The sequence below is a fragment of the Notothenia coriiceps genome, unplaced genomic scaffold, assembly GCF_000735185.1.
Source record: "Notothenia coriiceps isolate Sejong01 unplaced genomic scaffold, NC01 NC01_scaffold00035484, whole genome shotgun sequence".
In the NCBI taxonomy this organism is placed as follows: domain Eukaryota; kingdom Metazoa; phylum Chordata; class Actinopteri; order Perciformes; family Nototheniidae; genus Notothenia; species Notothenia coriiceps.
The window spans coordinates 639,709-667,236 of NW_011368185.1; the positions used below are offsets into that span (position 1 = coordinate 639,709).

A 27,528-nucleotide genomic window follows, 5' to 3' on the forward strand; every position below is an offset into this window, starting at 1 on the left:
TGCGTGCGTGCGTGCGTGCGTGCGTGCGTGCGTGCGTGCGCACACGTTAGTTTTAAAGACCCCCATAGAGCTCAGTTTATAACTCGAACCCTGGGGGTATAGGACTATCAAACTTGATCAACCAACAGCGACTCTGATTCAGACTCATGAGGCAGGAAGTCGAGCTTAAAGGGAGAGTATACAAGAGGAGAAGAGAGGAGTTTTGAAAAGGGACTGAAATACTGTGAGGGTCTCAGAATAGCGGAGATCTTTGGGACAATATGCTCAAAACGTTTTTTTTCAAAAATGTAAAAAGAAATCTAAAATTATAAATTGTGAAAAATTAAATATAAAATATTTGTAATGTGAACCAAAATACAATACTAAATATTATACAAGTTTTTCTTAACCAAAATGACAAAAATGTCATAAAAACACATTATTCTAATACGGGTCCTTTTAGACCCACTTATGGAAGAGTGTAGGGACCAGTCACTCGTGCATCATACTGTAGAGCTGGACAACTCCTTCTGCTGAGGAAAGTGTTATAAAACATTCAAAAGAGGTATGAATGAACCTTTGTTAGTTTTTTTTATTAATAACTAATGCTTACAAAACCTTCCGTCAACTGACATGCCCTGATGATTTTGAATAAACAGGTTTAATTTTATGAGAAGAACACCAGATTTATCGTTGGTTTCTTCTCTTTAATACAGGCACAATAATTAGGCCGAGTGGCAAATCGGATATCCATTATAAAAACAACAAAAAAACACACAACATTGGATATGAATGCAAGCAATTCCGATGTCTGGAACCAGGCTCCGTTAGTAGTAGTTAATTCCCAAAGCAGAATCAATGACAAACACTGAAGCGGTTTATCAGGCGTGAGTTTAGTCAATAACACTTCAAAAGTATAACCTTTAATCACTCTTGGTCAGTTTTTCATCGTAAGTTCTTGCAGCCTCCTCACAGTTATGGCACATGACCGCGTGAGCATGCAGGTGATCACCTTCAAAATGTTATTTCTCCTAAACATCCAGCTGGCTCACACACTTCATAAAAGGCTTCGGCTGAATGAGGGGAAAAGAGAAAAATAATCTAAAACACAGAGAACACAAATAAAATTGTTGAAAACGTTTATGAAAACAAAGCAAAATACTGACATTCATAAAGAAGACGCTGGCACCGTTACATGTTACAGTTCGCAAATATTTTCGCACAGATGTATAAAGTCCAGTCAGTGTGTAAGAGTCATTTCTTTGGTATATTAAAACACTGTAAAGCAGCTCATATTACATGCAGCGGATTTAGTAATTTAACATTAAAGAAATTAGGTTGCTGACAACAAAACACAAAAATCTAATTGCATATCCGGCACGTCACGCTGTAAAAACAAGTCTTTGCAAATATCATTCACACATATTGCATAAAAAAAACACAACTCTAAAGTGCTTCATAGGCATCAATAGATAGTGTCCAAAGTAAAAGAGACCTGCAGTTGATCTTCCAACAACATGCTTTAAAATGATGGCAAGAAAGGCGAGCATATTCAAACACAGCATGCTCACCAGCTTCTACTGTCCACAGTCAATTAAAAGAAATCATAAATAAATGTTTTTAAACCTAGTTGTAATGCTATGTTCTACAGGGAGAGGTTTACAATGGGCATAGTGTCTCATTTGAGCTTTAATGGTTTTTCTGAGAGTCAACAGTAGATGGCAGCAAAGTAAAACTAAATACTGAGAGGGAAACTCATTGCAGATATTCTTTGGTGTTATCCATTCAAGAATCCATAAAAAAACTAAACTGGGAGTTCAATATATAAATAAAAAATAAAATGGCAAAACACACAAACCTGCATTTAGATCTTAAAGGGAATCAAATATTGCAGGAGCAGGTATGCATAGTCAAAAGATAACCTGTCTGCTGGTCAGCATTAAACTGAGAGCTGGCTGTTTACTGCTGGCAGGCAGTTCCCAAAAATAAAGTGCATCAAGTTAGTCAGTCATGACCTGATTTAAAACATTTAACTGCAGGATACATTTTCCAAGACAGTTTGTGAAAGGTTGAGTTCTACAGCAATGATGATTTCAGCATTCTCAAGCCTTTAATGCACTGACTGTGGCCTGTTTTATTTGAATTTTAACTACCTTCTAACTATTAATTTAACTTATTCTTACCCAACAAAGAGTACAGTTTACACATCAAACCCACTGCGAAATAAAAAGAATGCAGCTTTTATTAACCCTGTCCTAAGGTTGAATGAGCAAACCTACAGCGACTCTTTGGCTGATGTACAAGACACTAAGGGCAGTATCATCATAAAAAGGCAAGTAAACATTACAAAGCTGCTTGTGCACAGCTACAAATTAAATAAAAAGAGAACACTCCTGCTGATGTGCACTTTGGCCACAGATTTAATGGCATTTGAAGTCAAATATTAACAGCTGGAGTCTGCTAGATGAGCCTGTGCCCTATCTGCTCCTGCAGCCACAGCAGAGCAGGCTGCAGAGTGCCGGGCCCCTCAGGAGCCTCTGTCTGCATCTGCAGCAGAACGTCGTGTAAAACTAGCAGCAGGGGCAAGCTCACGCTCAGGAGTTCATACAGGAGCTCATAGTCCTGGGCATTGTCCCTCAGGTGGGCGGCGAGGCTCTGTGCTGTACTACGCACACGATTGGACAAATACCGGGGGGCGTTACACACAGCACGCGTCACACGCAGGGGCCAGCTCAGGTGTTTCCTCATGAACGAGCTGAAGGTACCTGCTGAGGATTCACTCTGCAGGTCCACAGGGCTGCTGGACTGTGAGCTGTGTTCATCATCTGCACATGGCTCCTGAACTCTGGCTCCAGATGGATTCTACGTAGAGGACAGAGGAGTTAGAAATCTTACGGTAAACACTGCTAGATTAAGATGGATATGTTACAGTAATGTACTCACAGAGCGAAAAGACAAGTTCCTCCGTAGGTTTGTCCCGTTGTTGCGTTGATCAAAATGAAGTTTGCAGTACAAATTTCCTAAAGGATTACAGCAACTGTCAGTAAAATGTAGCATGCTGAGCTTGGATTTATATTGTAAATGTAGATTCAGTACTCAGGAGATCTGAGATCTGATGACACATACCCTCTTCAGAGTCGAAGGCATGTGCTCCCTGTCTCAGGGTGGAGCTGCAGGTGAAACAGCGGAAACACTCCCTGTGGAAGAAGAGCCCCTCGGCACAGACCCTCTCCACCATGTAAACACGCTTCTCGCATGAGTGACACTTGTCGCCCGACGGGGGGAATGCCCTTCGTACTGATCCGCCCTGGGATACAAAAACAATGAAGATGAGCAATATGTCACAAAAGCTTAGACACTGACTTTAACCATTCTTATCTATCACTATTTCATATTACTTCAACTCGGGGTGATTCAATATTCACTTTTGACAAAAAAAGACTCCTCAAAATAATCGTTTATAAGAGAGCCTTTGTGGCTATTCAATATGTTAAATCTAATTTGATATTTTTAAAGTTTTAATGTCTGGTCAGTATTACCTTGTGGCCTTATATCTTTTTTTATAAAGCTATTAAGAAGGGCTTGAATTTTAGATTCCAAGTTCAAGAATAAACGTTTAAGCTCAACGGTTCTTACTGGTCACATAACTTTGTGCGATACATTTAGACTCTGTGTTGATCTTGGAATTGTTGAGGAATGCTTGAAACCATGGTGGTATTACATGCAGGGAAACTGACAACGTTAACGGTTGAGTGCAAGATAAGAAATACCCAGCCGTTTCAATGTCACCTCCTACATTTCATATTGACCAGATATAAATCATGTGCACTGTGAAGTCTGCAACCTCGACCTTGTTTGCAACGGCACACTAAGATTCAGCCAAGAGGAAAACATAGTAACGGAGAGTAAATAAAGATAATTATAGAATGGATTTAAACACAAATAAACACAAGTGGTTAGGTTAAAACGTTTATCATGTCTAAAAAGTTCCCCAATGGCTCTTGAGAATTGAAATGTGATCCAAACATTGTGTACTAGGAGTTGTTCCTTTATATTTAACCAGCATGCTATAGCATCTGGCTGTGGAGTTGGAGCAGAGGAACCCACAAAGTGCCACCACAAGAACACACACTCCTCTTATGTGAAGACTGCTCGTGATTAAAAGCATGAGGGGCAGAAACAGCAGTTAAAACCAGAGCTCTCATGCAAAGCAGCAGTCATTTCACATACAACTGTTACGATTGAATAGAAGGATGACAACAACGTAAAGCTTGAGCTGAAATGCTTGTTTTTTAAAGCTGTTTTAGAACAGAAAGAAAATGTGCTGCCATCAGGATTAGTAAAATAGTTTGTTCTTTCACTGCCGAAACACTAATTACATCATGAGCGTTAGGTCGACTAGATAAAACTACGGCTGTCTAAAAAACTGTCCTTCAATAAACTGTAACTTATTAACATTTAAAATGTTCCAAATTGGTTGAAGCTTTAGAGAGAGTCAAGGTTGTTAAAGGCTGTAGTATGTGGTGCTGTTACATTTAATGTTGTTATATTGACACATGCTATGGCAATCTTGTTCTTAAAGAAACATTATCATTCATTTGGAGTCCTACAGTATGTTTGGTAAGCATATACATTTAAGCCCAATATTCACTCTCTATTAGCTCTGTTTTTGGTGTCTGCCAAGTCCTGAGGGAGGAATCTGGCTCTTTAGCGGTTAAATGCTGCACTTTGTTTACCAGCTCGTCGCTAAATGGTTCTGTTTGCTGTTTGGTCGGTAGTGTTCAGTGGGTTTTATAGCTTTCTTGCTGAAAAAGCTGCATGCTGTGACTGAAAATGACGCTATGAGAGGGGTGAAAGTGAATCAACAGTAAAGTGGAGAGGTCTTAAGGTTTATGACTACCGCTTTCACGTTGTTTTCACATTGTCATTTGCTAAAGGATAAATATAAAAAAAACTATCCACCTTAAATCTCACTTTGATGAAATTAGTCATTCAATTATGAAATGTATGGTTTACAAAATAAGGGACTATGTGAAGACTGGCCAAATGCAGCACTTATGATACAAAACACAACATTTCTCTTCATGCATTGAACACACTGAAGAGCACAGGGTCAGGGTGGGGTCACACAGCAGGCAGGATATAGTCACCTTGAGCTCAGCAGAGCTCTCTGCTGAGAACAACCCCCTAAGGTGAAGAGCTTTTTCCTTTATACTCTTTGTGTGAAACTCTCTAGCCTGTTGTGTCTGAGCTTTTTTCTGCAGGATGACACGGAGGACAGGAACAAAACAAAAGCCATCAGTCTCTACAGTACAACGAGACACACTCTCCCAGCAACAAATGTGGAGCTTTCCGTGTGTAAATAGCTAGACTAATAACCCTTTAATAAGCATTACACCGGTAAATTATGAAAGGCCTTTCTGTTCCTACTTCCCCAATAACAAGGAGAAGTGGGTATTGTTGGGAGGAGAACAATAGCGTGGCTGTGTGGGATGAAGGCTGCCTTATTACTTTCATTTCACACCCCACTTGATGTGGTTACACATACTGTACTGGAGCAGAAAACAGCCACACAGAAATGGCACAGGAATCAGAGACTAGTACGTTGGTTGAGCCAAAAATAAAATGGCAATAAATCCCCTAGTGAAGTCGTAAAGTCAGATTGAACTTTCTACACATTGATAATACAGGTGTGGACAGAAATGTAAAGGAATAGCTAATTATTCACTTAGTTATTTGAGAGATGGACTATTCAAAGGATAAATACCACTGTCTTGTGCCAAGGTATCTATCTATACTCAGAGGGGGTTACACTAGTATTTCAAATGATCTAATATTTAAGTAAACGAAGAAGGCTAATAAATCATTAAACACAGTCAATCTGCACTGAATAAGAGGAGCTGTGGTCACGAAAATAATCCATCTGGAGTGCAGTTTATGCAATATTAATTTACCGTTTTACTTCTTTTTTTTTTAAGAACACTACGCTGGGAAAACTGCAGTTATTAGTATCTCATAAATCACTTTTCTCAAAAAAACAAAACTCTCAAGGACTTGATAAGGAGAACTATTTTTCAGTGCTAACTTGAGCCAACGCAGGCAGGCAGTAGGAACGTCTGAAGAATCCAAAATAACTTATTTGAAGACCTAAGCAAAGACCTGCAGCCCGGCTCTGGCCTAACCGGCTCAACCCACACTCAGACTGGTCAATAATCCGCCTGTGTGCCTGTCTCAGCCTCTGTGGGCCTGCTGCTGCCATTTTTGTCAGGCTGGATAATTTAGGGGCTGACTTCACCATCTGACTACACATTACACAAGACTAAATGTATAATCAGGGCATAATATATAATCAGCCTTCACTCTGGGGCCTTTTTGGGGATCGGAGCATGCAACAATCACATGGTTTTGAAAAGAAGGCAGGGAAAGCAGAAGTTAAAGACGTGAAGGAGAAGATAGAGATCACCTCAGAGACGTGTTCGTCCACCTCCCTGAGGCGCTGGAGGACTCTCGAAATGAAATGGATTGCAGATTGGCAGGAGGGAGACGGAGCGGGGGGGTCTGCGCTCTCAGGCTGAGGCTCAGGCTTCGTCTCAGCGTGCGTCTGATCAACATGTCTGAGCCTCACTACAGAAAATGGATGCTGGGCCTCGGGCTGCAGCTGAGGTTTGGGGAGGGTCTTGGGAGGCGGGCGCACTAAGTGTTCGGCTGCCTTTCTGATACTGACTTCAAACTGAAAGGAATAATATACAGTAGTGCACATCAAGCACAGAACTCCATGAATGTATTTTCTCCTTTCCTAAAAAGCTGTAGATCATTTAAAGATCCAGGTGGTTTTATACGTCTCGGCCCATTAACCCCAAATTACTTTGCTGCCAAACATCTTCAAAGCATTGCATGTGTATTTAAGGTGTTATTCCCGCTGGCATAGCATGGAAATCAACTTGCATAGGTAATCTATTTCAGTAACTATTCTATCTGTTTCATGTTTTGCCAGAGTTATGTAATCATCACATGTGAACCCAATGGCAAGCAGGCTGCTGTTTAAACAATTCAAAAACTGGAAGGTCAGTATGAAACTCAACACCTGACAGTGACATTTATGAATGAGAGAAACTGTTCACAATATCCTTCTCCGGCAGCTGCAGACTACCTGCATCTCAGGAGGAGGTTTAGGCGGGATTCGAGGCCTCAGTTCAATGTGCACTCGCTCAGCAAAGGTAAGAGTTTGCAGGGAAGAAGACGTCTCTAAGTCTGACTGAGATTTTGCAGAAAGGTTAGGAAAAACATTAACAAAAAGTCACAGAAATAGAAAAGGTAGAAACGATTAAAGGCTGGAAACAACAGAGAAGAGAAGACTTTGTAACAAAGGACGGTTTTGTCAGATTAAGACTGCACACCACGGTCCAAACTCCAGCTCACAACAAGGGACATTTAAAACATATTTATGATATGTTATAAAAAGAAAGCAAACCATTTTAACTATATTAAAGCAGTAAGGATTAAACATGTTGTCTTTAGACAAATACAACATACATACAGTACAGTAAAACATACTTTCCTACAGCCCAATAGGACGACAATTAAAACCCTAGTTGGACTACAGTCAAATCAAAACTATGGGCCTGTTTTAGACACGTTTGTTTACCTGTGTTTTCCTGATGGAGTAGCTGGGTCTGGGTGAGCTTTCAAACTTGGCCAGCAACTGAGTAGAAATTGAGCGCACTTTATTTTCCTTTGGCTCTTGGTCGTCTTGCACTGGGGAGCCATTACTGGACAGATTGGTGGCCTAACAAGAGACAGACAACAGGGAAGATCCTACTGTATCAGCAGGCTTTTTTAATGGTTGTTAAATATAAAATTACAAGTAGGCAAGTTAGCAACAAACCTCCTCCAAATAACTGCAGAATTTCCGCCTCCTTTTGTAAATGGGATCTGTACCGTCTGTCTTCTGTTCATCCTGAAAGGACAGCAGAACTGAATATCAAACTAACATCTCATATGTTTATTTAATAAAATGCCTTTTATAAAACAAATTCCAAATGAATGAATTTTCAGATTTAAACCGTTCAGTGTTGGGTTACCTTTGGAACCCGTTTCCTGGGCTGTGCAAGATTGAGCACATTATTATTACTTCTGACATCCTTAGAGGGATAACCTTCATTATTTTCATCCACTCCTCTGGATCCTGCAGTATAACACATGGCTGCATTAGAGTTTCCAAGTTTCCACAGTGCATATCCATTAAAGTCAGATGATATCAATGAATAAGGACCATATAGATATAGATAGAAAGTTATACGAGTGGTCTGCGAAAAAAGTGATTGTAGTGAAGAGAAAAAACACTACAATTAAACAAACAAACAAAGCCTTATTGTGTCCCTCAGCTGCATGTCAGAGGGGTGTGACTGATGTCAAATAAACAAGATATTATAGATAAGCATTCAATATCCCTTCATCAGAGAAAGGCAGCTGTTTTCATGTTGTCAACACTCTCAGACTACAGCAGTTGTTTTTTATTACAAGAAACCAACGTTTTGTGGTTGTTCTACATATTTTAGCCATAAAATACAGTCAACAGTTTATAATCAACAGAACAAATACCAATACATACAAACATACAGTAATTTAGAGTTGAATAGTAGATTTGATTACAGGGGTAGAGTACATTAGTCAAGAAGTGTACAGCTGAATGCAGTCAGAAATAGTAGTCCAGTAAAGTAGAATAGCATAAAGGAGAGTAAATTAAAGCAGAATTCATTAAAGTAGAACAGAGTTAAGTAGAGTACAGAACAGAAAATTAAAGCACAGCAGTGTTGAGTACAGTCCATTCAAGTCAAAGTAGTGTACAGTTGAGAAGAGTAGTATTGGGTACAGTACAGTAGAATAAAGTTAAGTAGAGTAGTATTGAGTACATTACATTAGATTAAAGTAAAGTACCTGAGGCAGGTAGAGGTGTGCCGCGGAACAGCTCGTAGAACTTGGACAGGTAAGTGATCATCTTGGTTTTATCGAGCTCCTGACCAACACTCAGCTCCTGCCCGGATGTGAATGACGCGATGCCGAACTCACGCTCACTGATGTCAAGAGCCAGCTGGAGGTTTGCAGAGTGGTCTTCCTCGTTTAATGAATCAAAATCTCTGATGGAAAAATACAGTTATGTTGACTTGAGTGAGTGGAAGGTAATAACAAAAAAAGATTCAGCTTACGTATTTCTTTGGAAAGTAGATGGGAAACATATATAGTCAGTGTCAGCCTAGTTAGGTTTTAATGTCTGTTTCTGGTTTACATTAACGCTGATCACACTAAATATCCATCATAAATACATCATAAATCCTAAATACCCATCATATACATAGAAACCTTTGTCATTAAACATATTTTCCCTTCTTCCTTTTTCTAAAAATGCATACTTTTCACTAACTGCCCTGAATAATGGCACAGGAATGTAACAGTGAGGTTTGTAGCTGAGATTCTTGAAAGGATTATATCCTGACTTTCATTTCATGCTGGTGTCAGGTGACTGATGTTAAGCAGAGTGTAAGATAATAAGCACACTAATATGAAAACAGTTAAAAGCAAGCACAATGAAAGGCCTTTACACAGAATACTACTAAATCAATTTCCAGCCCTGCAGAATAACTTGTTTCCTAAATTGCAGGAGAAAAATGGCAGCAAATCACTTTTAATGGGGGAAAACGGCAGCACTGACGTCTGCACCTTCGCTGGTGGTGTACAGACGACGTCAGAAATAATGTAAAGAGCAGTAACCTAGCAGCAGCAAACACAAACATTGGTGTTTTTCGGTAAGTTCAGGGGTTCGCTCTATCTTCCTTTCTTTCTTTTTCTAAGAACCTGCATAACTCACTGCTGTCTGCTCTGCTGACAGGCATGCATATGGAGGAGGGAAGGGGGGGAAATGCCAGTGGTTCCTGGAAACTTACAGAACCACAAGAAATTGTAGTGGCATGTGGCGAGATATGAAGGCAATAATTAAAGTGTGAGAATATATAATTACATTTGTAAATGTACTTATCTACAGTTGCATCGGCTAATTCCACACTTTGCTAGTGCTAGTCCGTCTCACCATTAAAACTAAGGTACAGTTTTACAGTTTCTTTCTATTTTAAAAAGGAGGGTTTTGTCCTATAAGTGGACACTGAAGCACACCAAGTCCTATACGAGTAGTTTTAAAAAAAGGGACATTATTTAGACTTTAATCCTAGTCAATACTAATATTTCTGGAGTATAAACAGGGATTGAAACGACCACTTTTTATTTCAGTTGAGGTGATAATCCCGCTGACGAAGAGGCCTTGGAAAGAAATGTGTGAAATGTACACAGCTGCTACAGACTACCAGCTATATATATGTATAGGCCCTCTATGTATGAAGTATTTCTCACATCCATCAGCACTTTCTGTGTGAGGAGGTAGAGAGCGCAGCACAAAACACACACGGATCAAAGGCTTTCTCTCATACCTAGCATATTTTACACACCTTTAAGAAAGGATTTTTCTCACAACCAGTTAACCTTTAAAAAACTAATTTGTTAATGTGACTGAATGAATGCATTAAAAACACTGGTTTTAGATGTAAAGATAAAGCCCTGCAGTCTGGTAGTAATATTATCTTGAGCGTGTTACGTACATCAGCTGGGGTTTGAACCTGTGGATGAGGGCGCAGAGGGCGATGCCACTTTTCCAAGAAGTCGTCAGGTCTGTAATCATCACATTCCTGAAGCCCTCCGTCTGTTTCTGGCACCAAGTAAGAAGCCTTGTCGGTCTGATTTCTGACTCTGAACAGAAACGTATAGATCAAGATCTCAGCTAAAGAGGATATGATGTCACAAGCATGGACCAACACATGGCGTGCCAGTAAATGACGTTATCACAGAAATGATGCTGAGGTATGTACAAGACAGGACATGTACTTTCTCACAGCATTCGATGAAAGATTCTGCTTCTGCTTTTATTGCTAGTTCCAAGATCATAACCCACTTTGTTACAAATAAGGACACATGTTCACTTTTCCCCCTTTTTTGGTATGAAGCACAAAACACAGTGCAATTTAATGTAATGTTGACCTTTGATAGTGATTTTAAATGTGATTCATTAAATGTGTCTTCTATTATGAAATTAATACAATTTTTCAGAACTTTCTTAGTTGAGGATTATTAATAACATAAGATAAGAAACCATGATCAATCAGAATACTACTCTAAATAAACTAAAGAAGGGTCATAAGCAGTGTTGAACTACAGATCCACTCTGGAAACACTTAGACTTACCTTGTCTGCTGAGATTGACAGGTCTTCGTATGGTAACATTACGCTGCAGAGAGCAAGAACTCAATTCTGTGCTGATGTGCAAGTGACGCACCTGAGGCAGGGAGGAGAGGGGAAATTATTACAATAAACACCCTGAAGAAGTTGTGTAACAAGTTTTGTGGATGGAAAGATGGAGAGACTCTGGTATTGCCAAGGTAAGCTCCCTCTCACCTGGTGTGGCCTGACACAGGCGGAGTTGAGGTTGGGGTACCGAGTCCCAGGGTCTATGGTGTACTGCTCAAAGTTTTTGCCAATGTTTTCAGTTGTTGTCTGTGGAAGTAGCCTGTAAATACTCTCCCTATAGAAACACACAATGGAACATAGTTCAAGAGAAATGGAGTTATGTAAATCACTTGGCAGTGCTCATTCAGACCGTATCTACAGATGCTATACTTAGCAGTATTGAATTATGTATTTATTTATGTGTATATACTGTATGTGTGTTTGTACCTTTCTGCCAACACTTCCAGAGCCGTGCGACCCTGAGCCCAGCTCTTTACCATCCAGGCCGTGTCAAAAGCAGCCAGGAAGCCTCTGGCACATCCCGTCCCCATGGGCCAGAAGGGCTGCACAGAAACACACAACAGATATAAATATGATTGTCTCTCAGTGTTTCTACTGGAACTTGTTAACCTGCATTAACCCCCCCCAAGAGTTGATTGAATAATGACACATGTACATGTAAGATCAGACTTTTTGCAAACAGCTATAATAATGATGGTGAATCAGCATTTGTCCCGAAAGCCATCTTTTACGTCTTTCTAAACGTAGTGATTGTCACGAAGTACAACCAAAACATTCCCCAGTGCTCCACTGTGTGACTACTGGCAACATTATCATCAAAAGTGAGTCTTTATAAAAAGAGGAGGTGGAGCAGCTCACACACTGGAGAAGGACATCAACAACAGTGTTGCAATGACCCCTGCCTCCCCTCTCTCTACTCTACAGCAAAACAAGACTGCCAGATTGTGTAACAGTTTATTTTCCCAGGCAGTCAGGCTCCTCAAAAACCTGCTACCTTTCTCCACTCATCTGAACTGGGCTCACTTTCCAATCCTTACCTCGAGCAAGCTGTCGCCAACCAGTGCTACCAGCAGCTGGTGTCCAAATCTCTCCCTGACCAGAGCAGCGTTCTCCGAGGCATACATGTTTGTGAAGTCAAACATCGCTACATCTGGCTGCCCGCAGTGGTTTATGGCAAAATCCAGCGTGGGAAGTTGGTAGTTGGTGCCAAAGTCAGCAGCCTCTCGGGCGTAGCACAGAAGAGCTTCCTGGTTGACATTTTCACTGCTCAGCAGCATCTGGGTGTCTATGTAATCCTGTTTAACACAAGCATGAGAGTCAGGAGTTTGAACACAGAAATTCTCAACATTTCCAAAAAGATCAAGATTATATACTGTTCCTTAAGAAGGATTGTTTTGTTTTTTAAAAGCTGCAGATGGAAGTAAAATATAAGCCATAAAATATATGAAAATGCGTTAGATAATGAAAATGATGAATGCAGTTTTTGTTTACTGAGATGTTCCCAATTAACCTGTTTCTTGCTGCCTATGGGCTCTTTGCTTTATTGGTGGCATTATGTTGCAATTGATTATATTGATTCCTTCTTTAAATGATAAAAGGAACTGAACTTCAAGAAGGTACAAATAATGACCCCTGAACACATGTTGTGCTTACATGGATGACGACTCCTTTGTCCAGCAGGCTTTGCTTCTTGGCAGTCATGACAAAGTAATGTGTGTTGTCCCTGTAGTACACGATGTTCTCCAGATCAATTCCTGCACAAATGATAGGGTTTGAGAATATTTAAAAGCACCAAAGAGGCATCAAATGTTACAGAGGACATTACTTTATGATTCATTATTCTTTATTCCAGCTAACTCCACAGTAAGGCAGACTGAGCCTCACCTGTCTCCTCTTTGAGGTCGAGAAAGAATTTCTGGTTGAAGATGAAGGCCACGCCGCTGATCTCTTCTACTCTCGCCTCTGCAGTTGTGTTCCTGTTAATGAAGTTGGCTGTTATGGCTATCGCCAACTTTCCCCTGAACTCCTTCCTTTTGAAACCTGATAGAGAAAAAAGACAGACAATAAGATAAAGAATTAATTAGATACATGGGGGGGGGAATAAAGGACGATGATCTTCACAGGTAAACCAGCACTCGGCTTGTCTGTTGAAACCAAAGGAAATCTAGCCTTGAACCGTATTTACAAGGCAGTTATTTCAGGATAAGAGGCAGCTTAAGAAGGTGAGCCCTTGTATAACAGAGGGAACAACAGGCGGACATTGCAAAAAGCACCATGAATTAAATTAAAAGCCTTTTGTTTAATTATCCTTCAGAAATGCAAGTTTAGCATTTAAGGGCCACTTCAGCCTTTCATTTTATGAAGAATCTACTTGATGGTGTCAGAGAAATAAAACATTTTATTGTATTCACATTTTCATGGAATATGATTCTATAGATACTGTGCAATACTAAACCTGAAAAAAAGAAACTCTTACATCTGTCACCATGAGATCTTTTGAAACACATCAAGCAGCAAAGAGAAAGAAAATAGGGTTTTCTTAGTGGCACAACGTTCTTAATCAAATGGATTAAGATGAAGGTTGCTGTTATATTTTCATTTATATCAAATCACCTTTTAAACCAGCAAACCACATGTAATTCTAAAGCTGTAAGTGCAGTAAAGAATGTTATTGTGTTGGTTGCTAACTACAAATTGAACTATGAGACAGTGAAAATACTTAGGGAGGAGTGCATGTCTGAACTTGTGTCACAGCTCCATACTGTCACTGTTAAGAATCGCAGAGGAACATTTCCCCCTTCTCTTTTCTTCACTGCAATGCAGATGTGATTGTATTTAACTCTGTGTTACCGTAGCTAGGCCACGAAAGCAGCTGAAAGGCGGGCTGACTGCAGGGGAAAATCATTCCCTCCAGGCTTCATCATAATTGAAGAATGAGCTAAACATCTTGTCTAGCCCCAAATTGCCCTTTTTAGGAATAAGCATCTGATGCGAAATTGGTTGTTGGATGACAGCATTTTTAGGAGAGAGTCCAGCATGATTGCATCAGCTGCTGAGCCAAAGATCTATTTATGAGCACTGTTTAAGGGTTTTGTGATAAACCTTTCCCCTGGAGAGATCAATGGCTTCATACAGGTCTAAGTTTACCAAAAGTATGTTTTGATTATAGCTTCACAACAGAAATAGTGCAGCCCACATTACTCAAAGGAAAGCTCAGAAACACTGTTCAGTCAACAAGGTGTGCTGGGTTTTATCATAGTTCTCTGAAACATGCCTAGGATGGGAGAGATTTCCCAATAATGCAAACACATAAGTGGAATATGGATAGCCTTTTCTTTTTTTTTTGCAAATGAACCTCAAGCGAAAGTTCAGTCAGGAAGAATATCTTTTGTTGGCTAAGGCATGATGTTTTTTTCCCAAACATCCTGCCATTCACCCATCTCACGCATACTCACTCATAATTTCCTTACTGTATTTGTCTGGGGCTGTCAATCGTTATATCTGCTGCTCTCATTAGTTGGTCACATGTATTCAATTGCACAAAAACACACCTACATTTTTATCCTACCATCTTTCTGATGTCTCTTTTCAAAAATATCTCCATGTATTGAGTAAGTTCATGCTGATGTATGACACGCCCCTTTACTTCCCAAACAGTTTCGCAGATTCATCAGCCTCATAATTTTATCTGCCACCACCCTTCAGCAGTATCATCATAAACCTCCATCCCCACCAGTTTCTGGGCTCCAAGCGGGGGTTTATCTTTCGGCTGCTCAGGGCAGACACACTTTTGATAACAAATAAACACTGGGATCACTGTTTTTTACTTCCTGGAACAGACACTGGTAACTTCATAATGTACTTTGTTGGCACCTGTATTTTTTACACCCCTTTATTTCACTGTCCTCTCACCTTCCAGAGTATTTCTGCGTCCGTCAGCCCCCACCACGACATCAAACTCAAAGTTGGACACGGGGTGATCAGCAGGTCGGATTGCAGCTCTCCACCCAATACCTGAGAGACAGAAACCAAACGGAGAAGGTGTCAGACACATCAAATAATTGTCTTTACATAAATTAGAATATTCCCTTCCCCTCCAGACATCTGGACCATTCTGACACTTGCTTTGCTTTAATATTTCTACATAAATAGAAAGATATAATGGCATACTTTGCGAGCTACAAAAGTGACTAACAAACAAAACAGTTTACGGATTTAACATTAGCCTTTTAAAGTATGCGGTGTGTGTGTTGCAGGAGTGTGAGAGCTTGGGGACAGTTTGTTGTGTCGTCTAGTGGAAAATTCATACCATGATGTCAAGGGCACAGCTAAGTCCATCACAGCAGAACAGGAGGGATAAGTTTGTGTCTAAATTTAGGCAAGGCTCTTGTTGTTATCACAGTATAGATATAACAACTGAAGAGAACACCTGACAGCAACGTGTCAGATATTTTCTTCCTGAGAGTCTATAGTCCAGTCTGAAGTGCTGAATGTCTAAGAAAATCATGACATGAGAGGGAAATACACAACAACTGCCATTGTTTTACACAACGGACAAATTGTTTATTTACTCATTTGATATGCAAATGCTGTGTATATATATATAGCATGTGTAAATGAACACTTACAGGAACGTTAGGAAATATACTTGACCTGTGCTAACCTCATCTAAATATAATGAAGAACTAAATCAGTGCCAATGTTTTCCCCCTGTTTATTGGTGGATGTCAAGGATATTAAATACTGCAAGATGAGAAGTCCGTTGCTGCCTGACCAGTCCTGAAGCAGAGCAGCAGAGTAAAAACAGATCCTAAAAGAAGCTACACAGTATCTAACAAACTGACAGATATAGCCTGATGTCTATATCTAGCTTTACTCGATATTAAACTCTTCAACCTCATCCCACCTCCCCCCCCCGGCTTTATTGATTCCAGCTGTTCTTCAACTTAAACAAAGCTTGCAGATTATGAAACAACTGTCTGTGGATGAATATACACCCGGTGTTTATCTTTGGTTTGTGGATGGATACCTTCATTTTCCTGATCCTCTGGAGGTTCCAACAGTTTGACAAACTCCACATTGATGTGAAACTCCACAGCAACAATCAGGGCAACCTTCAGCAGGACCAGCTGCAGCTTTTGAATGCCTGGGAGACACAGAAACACACATCAGTGTTTGCAAACACAAGTAAAACACTGGCAGACTCTGTGTTTGGTGTTATGTTGTCTTGACACTGTTGAGAGAACTGTTACTCTCCTGTATCTTTGCTGGTGCTTACCTCTTGCAGTTATGTTGGAAAGAATAGCACAAACCAACACTCGGTTGATGTTCTAATCCTACAGTATATATACATGTCCTTTATATAGATTTTAAACTTCAGTTATTTCCTAGAAATCTACATCATTTACTTTATTCATGTACCCTACCTTATAGAAATGGTTTTGAAAGTACAAAAATACAAGTACATAATGATTCACACATATACAATCATGCATCAAAAAGTAGTAAAAGGAGTGGAAATAAAAGATACAGCCCAAATTGTAAAGCTGTACTACAGTACCAAGAGAAATGCAAGATCGATAAAAAGGCCAAATAATATATTAAAAAGTTACATAAAAGCTAATAGAATTGCAAGGCCATAGTCTTGAGCTTCAACCCTTTTTATAGATTGTACTGTAGCCTGTGTCCAATATAATAATGTACATTAAAGGAGATCACAAACACTAATAATATGGGATCACAGGTCAATGAAAAGCAGAAACTGCCAGCGTGTTTGTTTCTATAAAGTCAGACACTCACTTATGTGGTCTATGGCCCCAGCGCAGAATTTGCCATAGAACTTTTTGGCCCCGAGGCCCCGCAGGTCATGAATGGTGTAAGGCCAGAGGTGCAGCACGTTGTTCCTGGCGAAGGAGTCTCTCTTTTCGATCACCACCACTTTGGCACCCATCAAAGCGAGCTCGATGGCTGTCCGCAGGCCGCAGGGGCCGCCTCCGATGATCAGGCACTGAATTAAAGAGATGACAAATTGATCTCATTAATTACACAAGGCAGAAATAAATAAAAGGTAACAGCTGAGACTTTTCCTGCAGAGGGGGGCTGGGATGAAAAATGGTTTACAATACATCCTACTTGTTTATTAACATCATTGTATCATCTACATAGATCATGAAAGGAAGCAGCACTTTACTGCATCACTGGAGCATTTAAAGGATGAGTGTCGCACTCAAGGACACTTCAGCAGAGCTAACACTGACTCGGAGGATAACTTCAGTCTTAAGAAGACTTCTCCGGACCCTTTGTGTGTGTGTGTGTGTGTGTGTGTGTGTGTGTGTGTGTGTGTGTGTGTGTGTGTGTGTGTGTGTGTGTGTGTGTGTGTGTTGTTCATGAAACATAAAGAGAGTTTACACATGCCTGAAGCAGCGCATTTATCAGGAAATTGCCAAGAGGAATGTTTGTGAACATCAAACCATGATAACAACCGTTGCCCTACATGTCTAAGGAGGTATTCATTCATCGGCCTCACCCAAAAAATGCATGAAGTCAGTTTATTGAGGTTTTAGATTGCGTCTGAGAATGTGAAACTCAAACATGACATCATCCTCTTGAATGATAGATGAGAGAAATGACGCATGTGTACTGGTAAACTGTTTTTCTTCCTTCTAAAACACAAAAAGAGGCTCTATAGAGAACTAAAAGGAGAAAAATATATTTTCTTTCACCTTCCAAGAAAATACTTTAATGCAACAACTCAAAGACCTCCACTCTGTACAATCTCTAAATCCCACCAGTATGCAGACAGAAGTTCGAAACATATTTGAACACAAGGATTCACTTCCTGCAGGATAAGACAAAGTGCTGAGAGTGCAATGAGGTCCCATCCGTGCATCAGTTCTGTGAGATAATCGGAGTGGGTGACTTTTACAGAACACCCAGTGCCAGCTGACCGAGTTCCAAATCCTGCCCTAAATGGCTCTCTACTCCTGCACTAAAACCAGATGATTGGGGCTTTAGTCACTCCCTATTCTCCCTCTGTAAAAGTGTGGTTAAACGTCTGCCTCACTGGGGATGTGGGTGATGAGAAACACAGTGTGTTATCATGTGTTGCCTGAGGTTATCAGGATGAGGTATTCTCAGGTGTGAAGCACACACAGGTGGTGAGAGAGCTGCCCAGACAAGCCTGGCTGCTGGCCATGTTTTTTTGTAATTTCCTCAACAAAAGGGCACTGAGTGTAAATGTAAGCCGGAGAGAGATGAAGGGATGCGGAAAATGTCAATTATGTGCACAGTACTAACTCAGTTTATTCAGATGTACATTCACAATGTGCACATTTCTAATCTAAACTCATGAAGCTGTTTCCATCCGTCTATCAGCCTTTAGCGGTAACAGGCTGTTGGTTTTAGCCAGTTTCCATGAGCCAACATATTATTCCAGACACAAGGGTTTTCCTGGTGGCTCGCTCCACATCTGTTGAGTCAGCTTCCTTTCAGCTTCCCACTTGTGACCTCGCTCTTATCCCACAGCCACCTCGCCCTGGTCACATTTGTCCCCCCACCTTTTTAATGAACCCTATATGTTAGTCAGAGTATCACTGTTTTCTTTCTCATCTCAGCAGACAGTGTGGCCAATACAACGAGCTCTATTAGTATATAGTATCTTGATTTAAATGTTAATTTAACCAATACATATTCCCATTCGAGATGTGTGGTTTTACTTGCAATATTATATAATTGATAAAATGTTGCAATATTTTTTTGTTAACATCATTTCAACTGTGAAACTGTGTAACTGCAAAAGCTGTTTGACAAAGCCTGACAATATCTTACTTACAGCCATCTGTGGACAGCATACTGAATCCTAACATTGGTCTGATGGAGGTTAGAGTGTTTTCGCTTGGAATTTAGTCTACATTTTTACTGAGATTTTCTATCTTGAATTGACATCAGTTAAATCAGTTTAAGCGTTACATACTGTGTTGTGTCACTGAGATAAAATGATGAAATGTGCCGGGAATAATTCGAAAAAAATCACATAAAAGATGAGAAAAAAATATCAATTTGCAATTTCTCCGTGCACAGTGAAGCTTTATGAGGAAGGAACAGACTGCGGGTTGCATTTCAGTGTCACAACTGCCAGCTGTGTCAGGCCATTAAACACGGATGACATCACATCCTTTAAAGATTGCTGCTACGGGGGGAATATGAAGACGAGGCGCCGAGTAATATCACATCTGTTGAAGTTAAAAGAGTTGAGGTGCCATAAAACCAAGAGTCGTCACCAGGTGATTTTTCCCAGGGAGAGAATAAATTAGAGATCAAATAAAAAGCTCATTGTTCATCCTGTGAGTGATTAAAACAGACGTAATAGTGCACGTGTGTGCTGTACATGTGTGGATATTAATAAGCAACACAATAAAATGGCAGGCTTTTATAAGCATCTCATACATTCCCAATAAAGTGAACAGTGTTTCATTAATGCACACAATCCACTGTTTGTACATCTGGTTTAGTACTTTGGGAACACTAAAGTAACAGTAGCACAGTAACACTATTTAACAACACAACCCTGTGGATTGTCAGAATTACAAAACTGACCTAAAACGTTTGGCTCAGAAGTTAAGGAGAGTCACACTTTATTTATTTTTACCTATTTTGGTGTTGAATCAGAACAAACCTGTAAATCTGAGCTCACGCTGAAGCATTTTGAAACACACTTTAATAACAATCTGGGCCGGGCTCCAACTTAAGAAGAGCCTATAAAGAAAAGAGCACACCCTCAGAACAACTGCGGCCAAATAATCACAGTTGGTGAGAGATGCTGTCTGTTCTCTGCACAATAGAAACACTCTTTCATGCTGCAGGCCTGAAAGGTAACGACACTCCTCCAGGTTTTCCTACTTTCCCTCATCACCTTTACTGCCTAGCCCCCTCCAAAACACACACCCTGACATGATTTCTTTGTCCATATTCCAACTATCTCTCCATAAATAAACTCAAAAACAGCTCTCCAATAGCTCCCTTCTTACACGTGTTACAGGAATATGTCCTTTGTCTGCTATTTGCTCTCGGAAAAGGGATCGGCTGTTTGTGTTATTTGGCTGCAGGGGAAAGAAAGCACAGTTGTAAAGTTGTTTATCTTCTGTATTTTTTCACAACTTCTGGGCGACTTTTTCTTTTGATTATGTGGACATGCGGTTGAGTATGATGTTTCTTAGCTGTGATTCATAGCAATTTTACTGTTTGAACGACTAATTACATATATGGTGGGTACATTGATGGTTCAGTGGAGCATATTCTATGATATAAAGTTACATATGATGTTTGTATTTCATTCTGTACAGCTTTGTCATGTCGCACCTGTCTGAGGGGGAAATATCGAGTGCAAAGCGATGTATATCTGTTTAATTTCCTGTCTGTATGTTGGGAGCTGTTGCAGTGAAAGAGTGAGTGTTACTGTAGTGGATGGCAGGTAGAGGTGAAAAGTGCTACAGCTCACTGTGCTTTCCTTTAATACAGAGAGCTGATTGTTTCAAACAAAAACGTGGTGTGACCTTAGGTGAGGTCACTTAGACACTTCCTAAGTCATGAAAACATCAACTTTAATGATGTATGAACAAAACCTAATTATATTTTAAGACCATTTAAAAAAGGACCTGAGGCATTTTAGCGGTGTGAACTGTTTTCAAAACGCATACAATGCTTTTTAAGCTCTCTGCACTTAATAAAAAGTATTGTGATATAGATTACTCATCGCGGTGAACATTTAGTCAGCTTTATTATCGTAATGTAATTGCTCAACAGTTGGAGAAACTCTTCTATTTTAGCTGATATACTTGAAAATGTTGATCAAGCAAATAAAGACTTTGTGAAAAGTAAGATGGATATTGTTGTTTTTTCTATTAAAATAGCTTCTGTGAGGCAGTTGACTGAAATTCTATGATGTGGTGCATTCACTTGGTGGTACAAAATAGCTATGTGACCACACAAACATAACAAAACGTTAACAGTGCACTTTAGGTCTATGGGAATTGTGAGAAACCACCTGTCTGACACCAGGTGGAAAATACTTGTATGTATGTATTTACATTTGTCTTGCTCTACACTCTTCAATCCATAATTTTCATCTCCTAGCCTATGAGCAGGAAATATTGTTGTAGTACAGCTGTACAAAAACACATTTAAAAACGTACCTTAGTGCCCACACAGGCTTGGCCTTTCTTGTACTCCTTGTGCGACATCCTCTTGTCCAGCTTACTCCACAGTGCTTGGGCCTTCCAGGAGGTGAGCTTGGCCTTCAGACTGCTGTAGAAAATGTCATTGTCGGCAGGGTCGAGGTCCAGCCTCCTGCAGAGGACGTTGAAGGCCTGGAGGGCTCCCTTACAGGTCGAGGACTGTACGAAGTCCTCAAACAGCTTGCCCACATTGTCCCTGTCCTCCTCCATCTCTCCCATGCTCCCTCTGAAGTAGAGAGTTTGCTGTGCTGAGGCTCCTGCTCACTTCAGCAGTCTCTGCCAGATGTGGCTACACCCTCAGCTTGGCCCGCACCGTCATGCCCAGTCTGTGAAGGCAAGACACATTAGAGTCTGATGTCATCTCATGGCAGAGTATCTCTCACATAAGGCTTTTGGCAGCTGATGCGTTTCCAAAAATTCTATAATTAGCCTGATTAAATGGAAACGTTTCATTAGATTATTTCAATTAAATGGTTTAGGGTTAAAATTGTTAAATTTGAATTCAATGATAACACAGCTGTATTTCATCTTCTCCATGACTCAAGCAGACATTACCGAATTATCAAGAGGCTGCTCTGTACCAGTCCTCGGTACAGTACAGTTAGCTTACACCCACACTGATGAGATAACATTTCAAGTAGAGACAAGACAGTGTAGATAAAGACTGGGGATTGAACCAAAAAAAGTTCAATGAGCTTCCTGTCGTTGTCAGACAGCTGCTGAGCACATTTACTACATGTGCTTTTTAGAGGCATAACCCTTTACAGAATGAAATCAGTGAAGAACCAACAAGAGGTAGTCACCATAAACAAATGATCAAAACTATAAAGTACAGTACAGTAAGCAGTATATATATCTTGCGATTGAATCACATCTGCCAAATTGCACTAGGGGCATACATTGGAGTCCATGCCCCCTACTTATGGCCCTCTTGCTCGGACCACACCCATCTCCAAAGCCAGCTTTCATTTTAAATTTGAACTGCACCTGTTGGGTTTCGTGAAGCTAACTCTGCCATGTCCGTAAAGTTTTGGGGAAAGTCCATTGGCCCTTTACCTCCTTGCCCGGACCACATCTTCAAATGTCACATATTTGAATCACTATGACAACGATGGAACGTTTTTGAACCGCTTCCTGCACTGTTGCAACGCCATTGCTATAAAGGAAATCTGTCCACAGACACACACACAGACTCAAAAGGTGGAAACAATAACACCAGTGCATTGTCACAGCTGGCAAAAACATTTATACTGTACGTCTTCAACAATGGTAAAAGTGGTTTCCTTATTATTGCAACTTGCAAGGAATTCAAACCTTTCATTCCTGGTGTGCAGGACTGACCATGGATGAGTAGACCGGAGAAGTATTTGTCTTGTGGCTGAAAACCAGTCAATGTTTTCAGCAGTAGAGAGAGAGGTCTTTGAAACCAGTTGTAATGCAAGTTCAGACAAACACAGATTAATGAGCTTTGATTGTGTATGCATGCTTCATAGTCCGCCTTCTTCTGAGGAATGTGCCTTTGGTATGATTACATATGAGCCTACTTGTGAAATATACCATTACAAAAACTGACAGAATTAAAAATACAGTACAGTTTAGTATTTTCTTAACTCCAATAAACCATCAAGCAATTCCTAAACCATGCCAGAAAAACCTTTGCCCAAACATTAAAAGTTAAATGTGGAAATGTTCTGCATTTAGCATGCGTGGGAAGGAGACCAAAACTTCTGTGAGTTTTGGGACACGTCTGCCTTTGATATTTGAATGTCCCATAGAGCGGGATGGGCAAGGTTAGAGGAGAGGTCAGGTTAGCTGTGCAGGACTCTAAACAGCCCCCCGCAATAATCTAAAATTACGGTCACACCGCACTCCTGGTAGTGTCCCGACTGTGACACGAAGCTGCTCAAAGACAGCTTCAGCCAGGGACAATGCACCAACGCAATGGCAAAGTTAGGAGCTGATAATCCTTCAAAACTGGGTCACAACATATTTGATTATGATTTGAAAGTGGGGATGTTTTGAATATTGCTCCTACAGCAACAGTGTTTGTCCCCATGCTAAAATTAGCATATTAATTTGCACAATATCCTGCTTGGCTGCGTGTTTGCATCCAGTTTAGGAGAAAGACTCCAACAACACCAACCACCGTGTAGAAATACTATACACCCAAGTGACCCTCAGTCTCTCCTTTGGTCACCTGTGTAGCTTTACAAGCCCCTGACCTGTGGGGAGACACTGTGGAGCCCCGAGCCCTTACACAGCCGACATTCAGCCTCAAACTCGGAGAGCGGACATTCCTTTGCCACGTGCATAGCCCTGCTCCATCAGCAGCCCTAAACACTCTGCTAGCCCCTCACTGGCTCCACCAGCCAGACAGTCACAGGACCACCGCCATCGTTTTTTGGGGGGAATTTATTCAGATTGTCAATGAGTGAGGAGCGATGACTGAGACAGGCACGATATATGATGCAGGTGCTTTAATCTTTCATGCATGGCAGCAGACTGTGATGGGAAAATGGCTGTGTATTCTAGCATGTGGTATGTGGAGTGTTTGGGGCCTACATAATATCTTCTATAAAGCCTCTGTGGAGTCATTACTTTTGACAGTTGAGGTTAAAATATGTTGTTTGAGGTAGATAGATGTTAACAGAATATAACATATTGTGCAGATAAGCAGACGTACATTTTCATAACTGCTGTCTTTTCACAAGAACAGCTATTAATAACTTTATGTTGACATCATTTTTATTCTAAACTCTGGCCGGTGTTCAATAATCTCTCGAGCATTGGTGGAAAGTTCAAATAAAGACATGTTGACGGCACTTATGCTTTTCCGTTTCAGTCCAAGTAAAGTGGTTAAAAAAGCACAACTATTGGAACCATGTGTTGCACGAGTCTGCAAGGACTAATGAAAAGGTACCACTTACTGTCTTCAGAGCCAAGACAACGCTCAACACTCAAACTGCATTGTCTCAGACAGAGTCCAATGACTTCACCATCTCGGTCTGACAGAATGGAAAGTCACTTGTGGGCAGACAGAACAAACCCACAGAAAGACTGTAAAAATACAACTAATGACACACGAAGCGGAAAGAATACACACACACACACACACACACACACACACACACACACACACACACACACACACACACACACACACACACACACACACACACACACACACACACACACACACACACACACACACACACACACACACACACACACCACACACACACCATATGATGCTTAAGGGGATCAGAGAGTTTAATAGCGAGCAGGTTTCCTCTTCAAGTCTCCTGTCTGTTTAGAAAATTATCAGATTGAGTTTAAATGACTGTACCTAATTAGGTAAGTGAAGGGTATGGATTCATTTATGTTTCAACACAGTGAGGATTGTATTCAGTGATAAGCTACACACTTCTGTGTTCGGATCCTTAATGTATAATTTTAACATTATTCATGTAATGACTTTACTGTACTCTGGCCCATTGCCCACAGAGAAAACTGTCTGTACTTCCAGAAGATAGATCTGTGACCGAGGGTACAGAAATAAGAGAGACAAAGCATGCTATCGGTTTCTAGTACAATAAAGGGGAATGATAGGAATGTGAAAAATAACCAGTTACACCTGGGAGGTAAAATGAGCATTTAAATAATCAAATAAAAACATGTCCACTTTTAACACACACACGTCCCACCACATTCCTGTAAAACATACACATTTTATTTTGATCTTTTTATACACTAATGTGACTCATTATCAGGGTTTTATTTACATAGTGGAGGTTCATGGCAGGGATGAAGATATAGGCTTTGGCCAGCGGGTAATCCATTTTAGAAAGATCGATTCTTGGTTGGTTTTGGTGTTTTTGTTGGATATTCTATCAATAAATAACTATCCATTCAAGAAATTAACATGTGCAGTACATGAACAATCCAAAAGTGCCCACATGTTTGCCTGGGATTCATTAGCCAGTCCTTTCTAAATCATACAGTGTGACTCCGACAATGACAAAACTGTAAAGACACTCAACTCTGGGTCGAAACAATGACGCAATGTCTTCATTTGTTTTTGCAGAGCGCATAGCTTCAGGCTATCAGAGTACAATGGGAAGCTGACAACACAAGAAAAACATTGGAAGTGCTGGGAAAATGCACATACTGTAGTGTGGCCAGCCAGCAACAGTAATTACAGACTGGACTGAAGAAAACCAGGAAGGAACCCTCTGTGGGCTCGATAAGCAGGCAGTGTGCCTCAGAAAACAGAGCACTCATGGACTTCAGCCGCGGGCTCTGCCCTTCACCCGGCCCCAGAGACCACAGTATTATCACAGCCCTCTGAAACCTGGCTGCATGTTCGGGCAGCGGTGCCAAAACAAAAGGTCTGTCACGACGAGCAAGGTAGAGACACTGACAGAACAGATAAGAGTCAGTCAACTTCAGGGGAGAAACCTGTGAGTTTAGACAAAACAGGAGCAGGCTTGTGAAGGCTGCTCTCTGCAGGCCTTCTGCCCACGAGGTGTGTTCACCACATGGCTCCTTCAGAGAGTGATTTCTCTGGACACACTGAGCCCGTACTGACGCCTGCCCAGCTGCTGAAACAACAACAATTCACTAGAACAATTAATCTGACCATGACTACACTAAAGGAGAACAAATATATCATTTTGAGGGATATTGGAATTGTGATATTCTTTCTCGTTATTACAGGGACTAATAATCTTTGCATCATTATTATGTTTATCTCTGAAATATAAAGTGTGGTTTGCCAGGATTTCTATAAAATGAACAGTCTGTAAAATATGATTTCTGGAGCACTACAGTACTAAATTCAGTATGGCATTTTGACAAATATTTCACCTCCTGCAGATATTGGACTAGTCCATTGCAATGACCATAAAAGTCTGATTAATGATTCAGCCCCAACTACACATTCTCATGTGTAATAATTCATATGTCTTATTTTATAAGAATTAACAGTCAACGAATGTACTAAGACAAAGGAAAACAGACTCACGTACCCTTCAGAAGAGACAAACTTGTGAACTTTGATCCTCTTGACCGCCAAAAGTAGCAAAAGTAAATCACAAAGGCGACGACAAGCTGCACACGGACTGACACTGGGGGTCAAAGATCAGTGGGCGTCTCTCATTCGTCCATATCACAGGGGTTGAAGGTGCAGACAGCGGTAATACTGCCTGGCAGGAATAGCCAATTCTGTAAGCCAACAATCAGTAAAGCCAGGCCCAGAATAGACATGAAGAGTCATGTTTCAGGCCAAAACAGCACATCACATGAAAAGTTATCAACAGGGCTCGACCCTGTAAACAAAACTACCTAAGATGATAACACAAATGTTCAAAGTCCCAATCAATAGCAGACAAACGGTCTAGGGTCACTCATGTTAAACTGTAGCAGGACTTGAAAGCAACAGAGAGTAAAGCTTCGCACAACAACAAATAACAAAAACAACACTATGGACTTGCTGTAACATTAGAAGTGTTTTGGTAGTTGAGCGATGCATCATGGTGATGCTCTGAGGAAGAGATGCAAAGCCTTATTTTACATTTGAGTGCATTCTCCTTCAGATGCCTCCCTTCCAAAACTTCTCCTGCGGAGAGTCTGTTTTCCTGTCTGGATCAAAGCTCAGAGGAGAGCTGCCTCTGTAAAATTCCACCTCTGTGATTTTAAAGCATGACTCAGATAAGCTTAAACCCTTTTCAGCGTGCTCCTCGCTGACCAGCTGGAACGGGTTAATGATATCCTGTTGTGACTTTACCACAGCAAAGTCTCCTTGTCCCTCCTTCAGTGGCTCTATCTCTAGGGGTGCTATGGTTTAGTTGTTGTATGTCATGACATATCTTGGGATGTAGCAACTTTGAAGAGAGCTTACATATTTGTTGACGTTTACAGGCTAGCAGGCATAAAGGGAACAACATGCCCCACCTCTGCTGGTTCCTGG

The 27,528-nt window shown here is 40.7% G+C and overlaps 1 protein-coding gene across 8 annotated transcripts in view; it reads right to left on the bottom strand.

Moving 5' to 3' along the window:
- The window catches only part of mical2a (microtubule associated monooxygenase, calponin and LIM domain containing 2a), a 33,553-nt gene that overhangs the window by 2,592 nt on the left and 3,433 nt on the right, over nucleotides 1-27,528 (bottom strand). Inside the window, exons 2-23 of one of the 8 annotated variants that reach the window (XM_010791515.1) lie at nucleotides 21,519-21,886; nucleotides 17,128-17,335; nucleotides 16,358-16,474; nucleotides 15,241-15,342; nucleotides 13,213-13,368; nucleotides 12,982-13,082; nucleotides 12,366-12,623; nucleotides 11,755-11,870; nucleotides 11,476-11,602; nucleotides 11,266-11,356; nucleotides 10,626-10,773; nucleotides 8,917-9,116; nucleotides 8,061-8,164; nucleotides 7,865-7,936; nucleotides 7,625-7,765; nucleotides 7,130-7,234; nucleotides 6,443-6,709; nucleotides 5,130-5,237; nucleotides 3,106-3,286; nucleotides 2,923-2,999; nucleotides 2,745-2,841; nucleotides 992-1,052 (exon numbers count right to left, since the gene is read on the bottom strand). In XM_010791515.1, coding sequence (XP_010789817.1) covers nucleotides 994-1,052; nucleotides 2,745-2,841; nucleotides 2,923-2,999; nucleotides 3,106-3,286; nucleotides 5,130-5,237; nucleotides 6,443-6,709; nucleotides 7,130-7,234; nucleotides 7,625-7,765; nucleotides 7,865-7,936; nucleotides 8,061-8,164; nucleotides 8,917-9,116; nucleotides 10,626-10,773; nucleotides 11,266-11,356; nucleotides 11,476-11,602; nucleotides 11,755-11,870; nucleotides 12,366-12,623; nucleotides 12,982-13,082; nucleotides 13,213-13,368; nucleotides 15,241-15,342; nucleotides 16,358-16,474; nucleotides 17,128-17,335; nucleotides 21,519-21,779 — 3,096 coding nt within the window. In that variant the 5' untranslated portion in view covers nucleotides 21,780-21,886 and the 3' untranslated portion in view covers nucleotides 992-993. Of the gene's footprint in view, nucleotides 1-991; nucleotides 1,081-1,101; nucleotides 2,842-2,922; nucleotides 3,000-3,105; nucleotides 3,287-5,129; nucleotides 5,238-6,442; nucleotides 6,710-7,129; nucleotides 7,235-7,624; nucleotides 7,766-7,864; nucleotides 7,937-8,060; nucleotides 8,165-8,916; nucleotides 9,117-10,625; nucleotides 10,774-11,265; nucleotides 11,357-11,475; nucleotides 11,603-11,754; nucleotides 11,871-12,365; nucleotides 12,624-12,981; nucleotides 13,083-13,212; nucleotides 13,369-15,240; nucleotides 15,343-16,357; nucleotides 16,475-17,127; nucleotides 17,336-21,518; nucleotides 21,889-22,547; nucleotides 22,613-26,587; nucleotides 26,773-27,528 lie in introns of those variants that run through there. The other 7 variants (XM_010791516.1, XM_010791513.1, XM_010791514.1 and 4 more) reach the window with 7 other exon arrangements.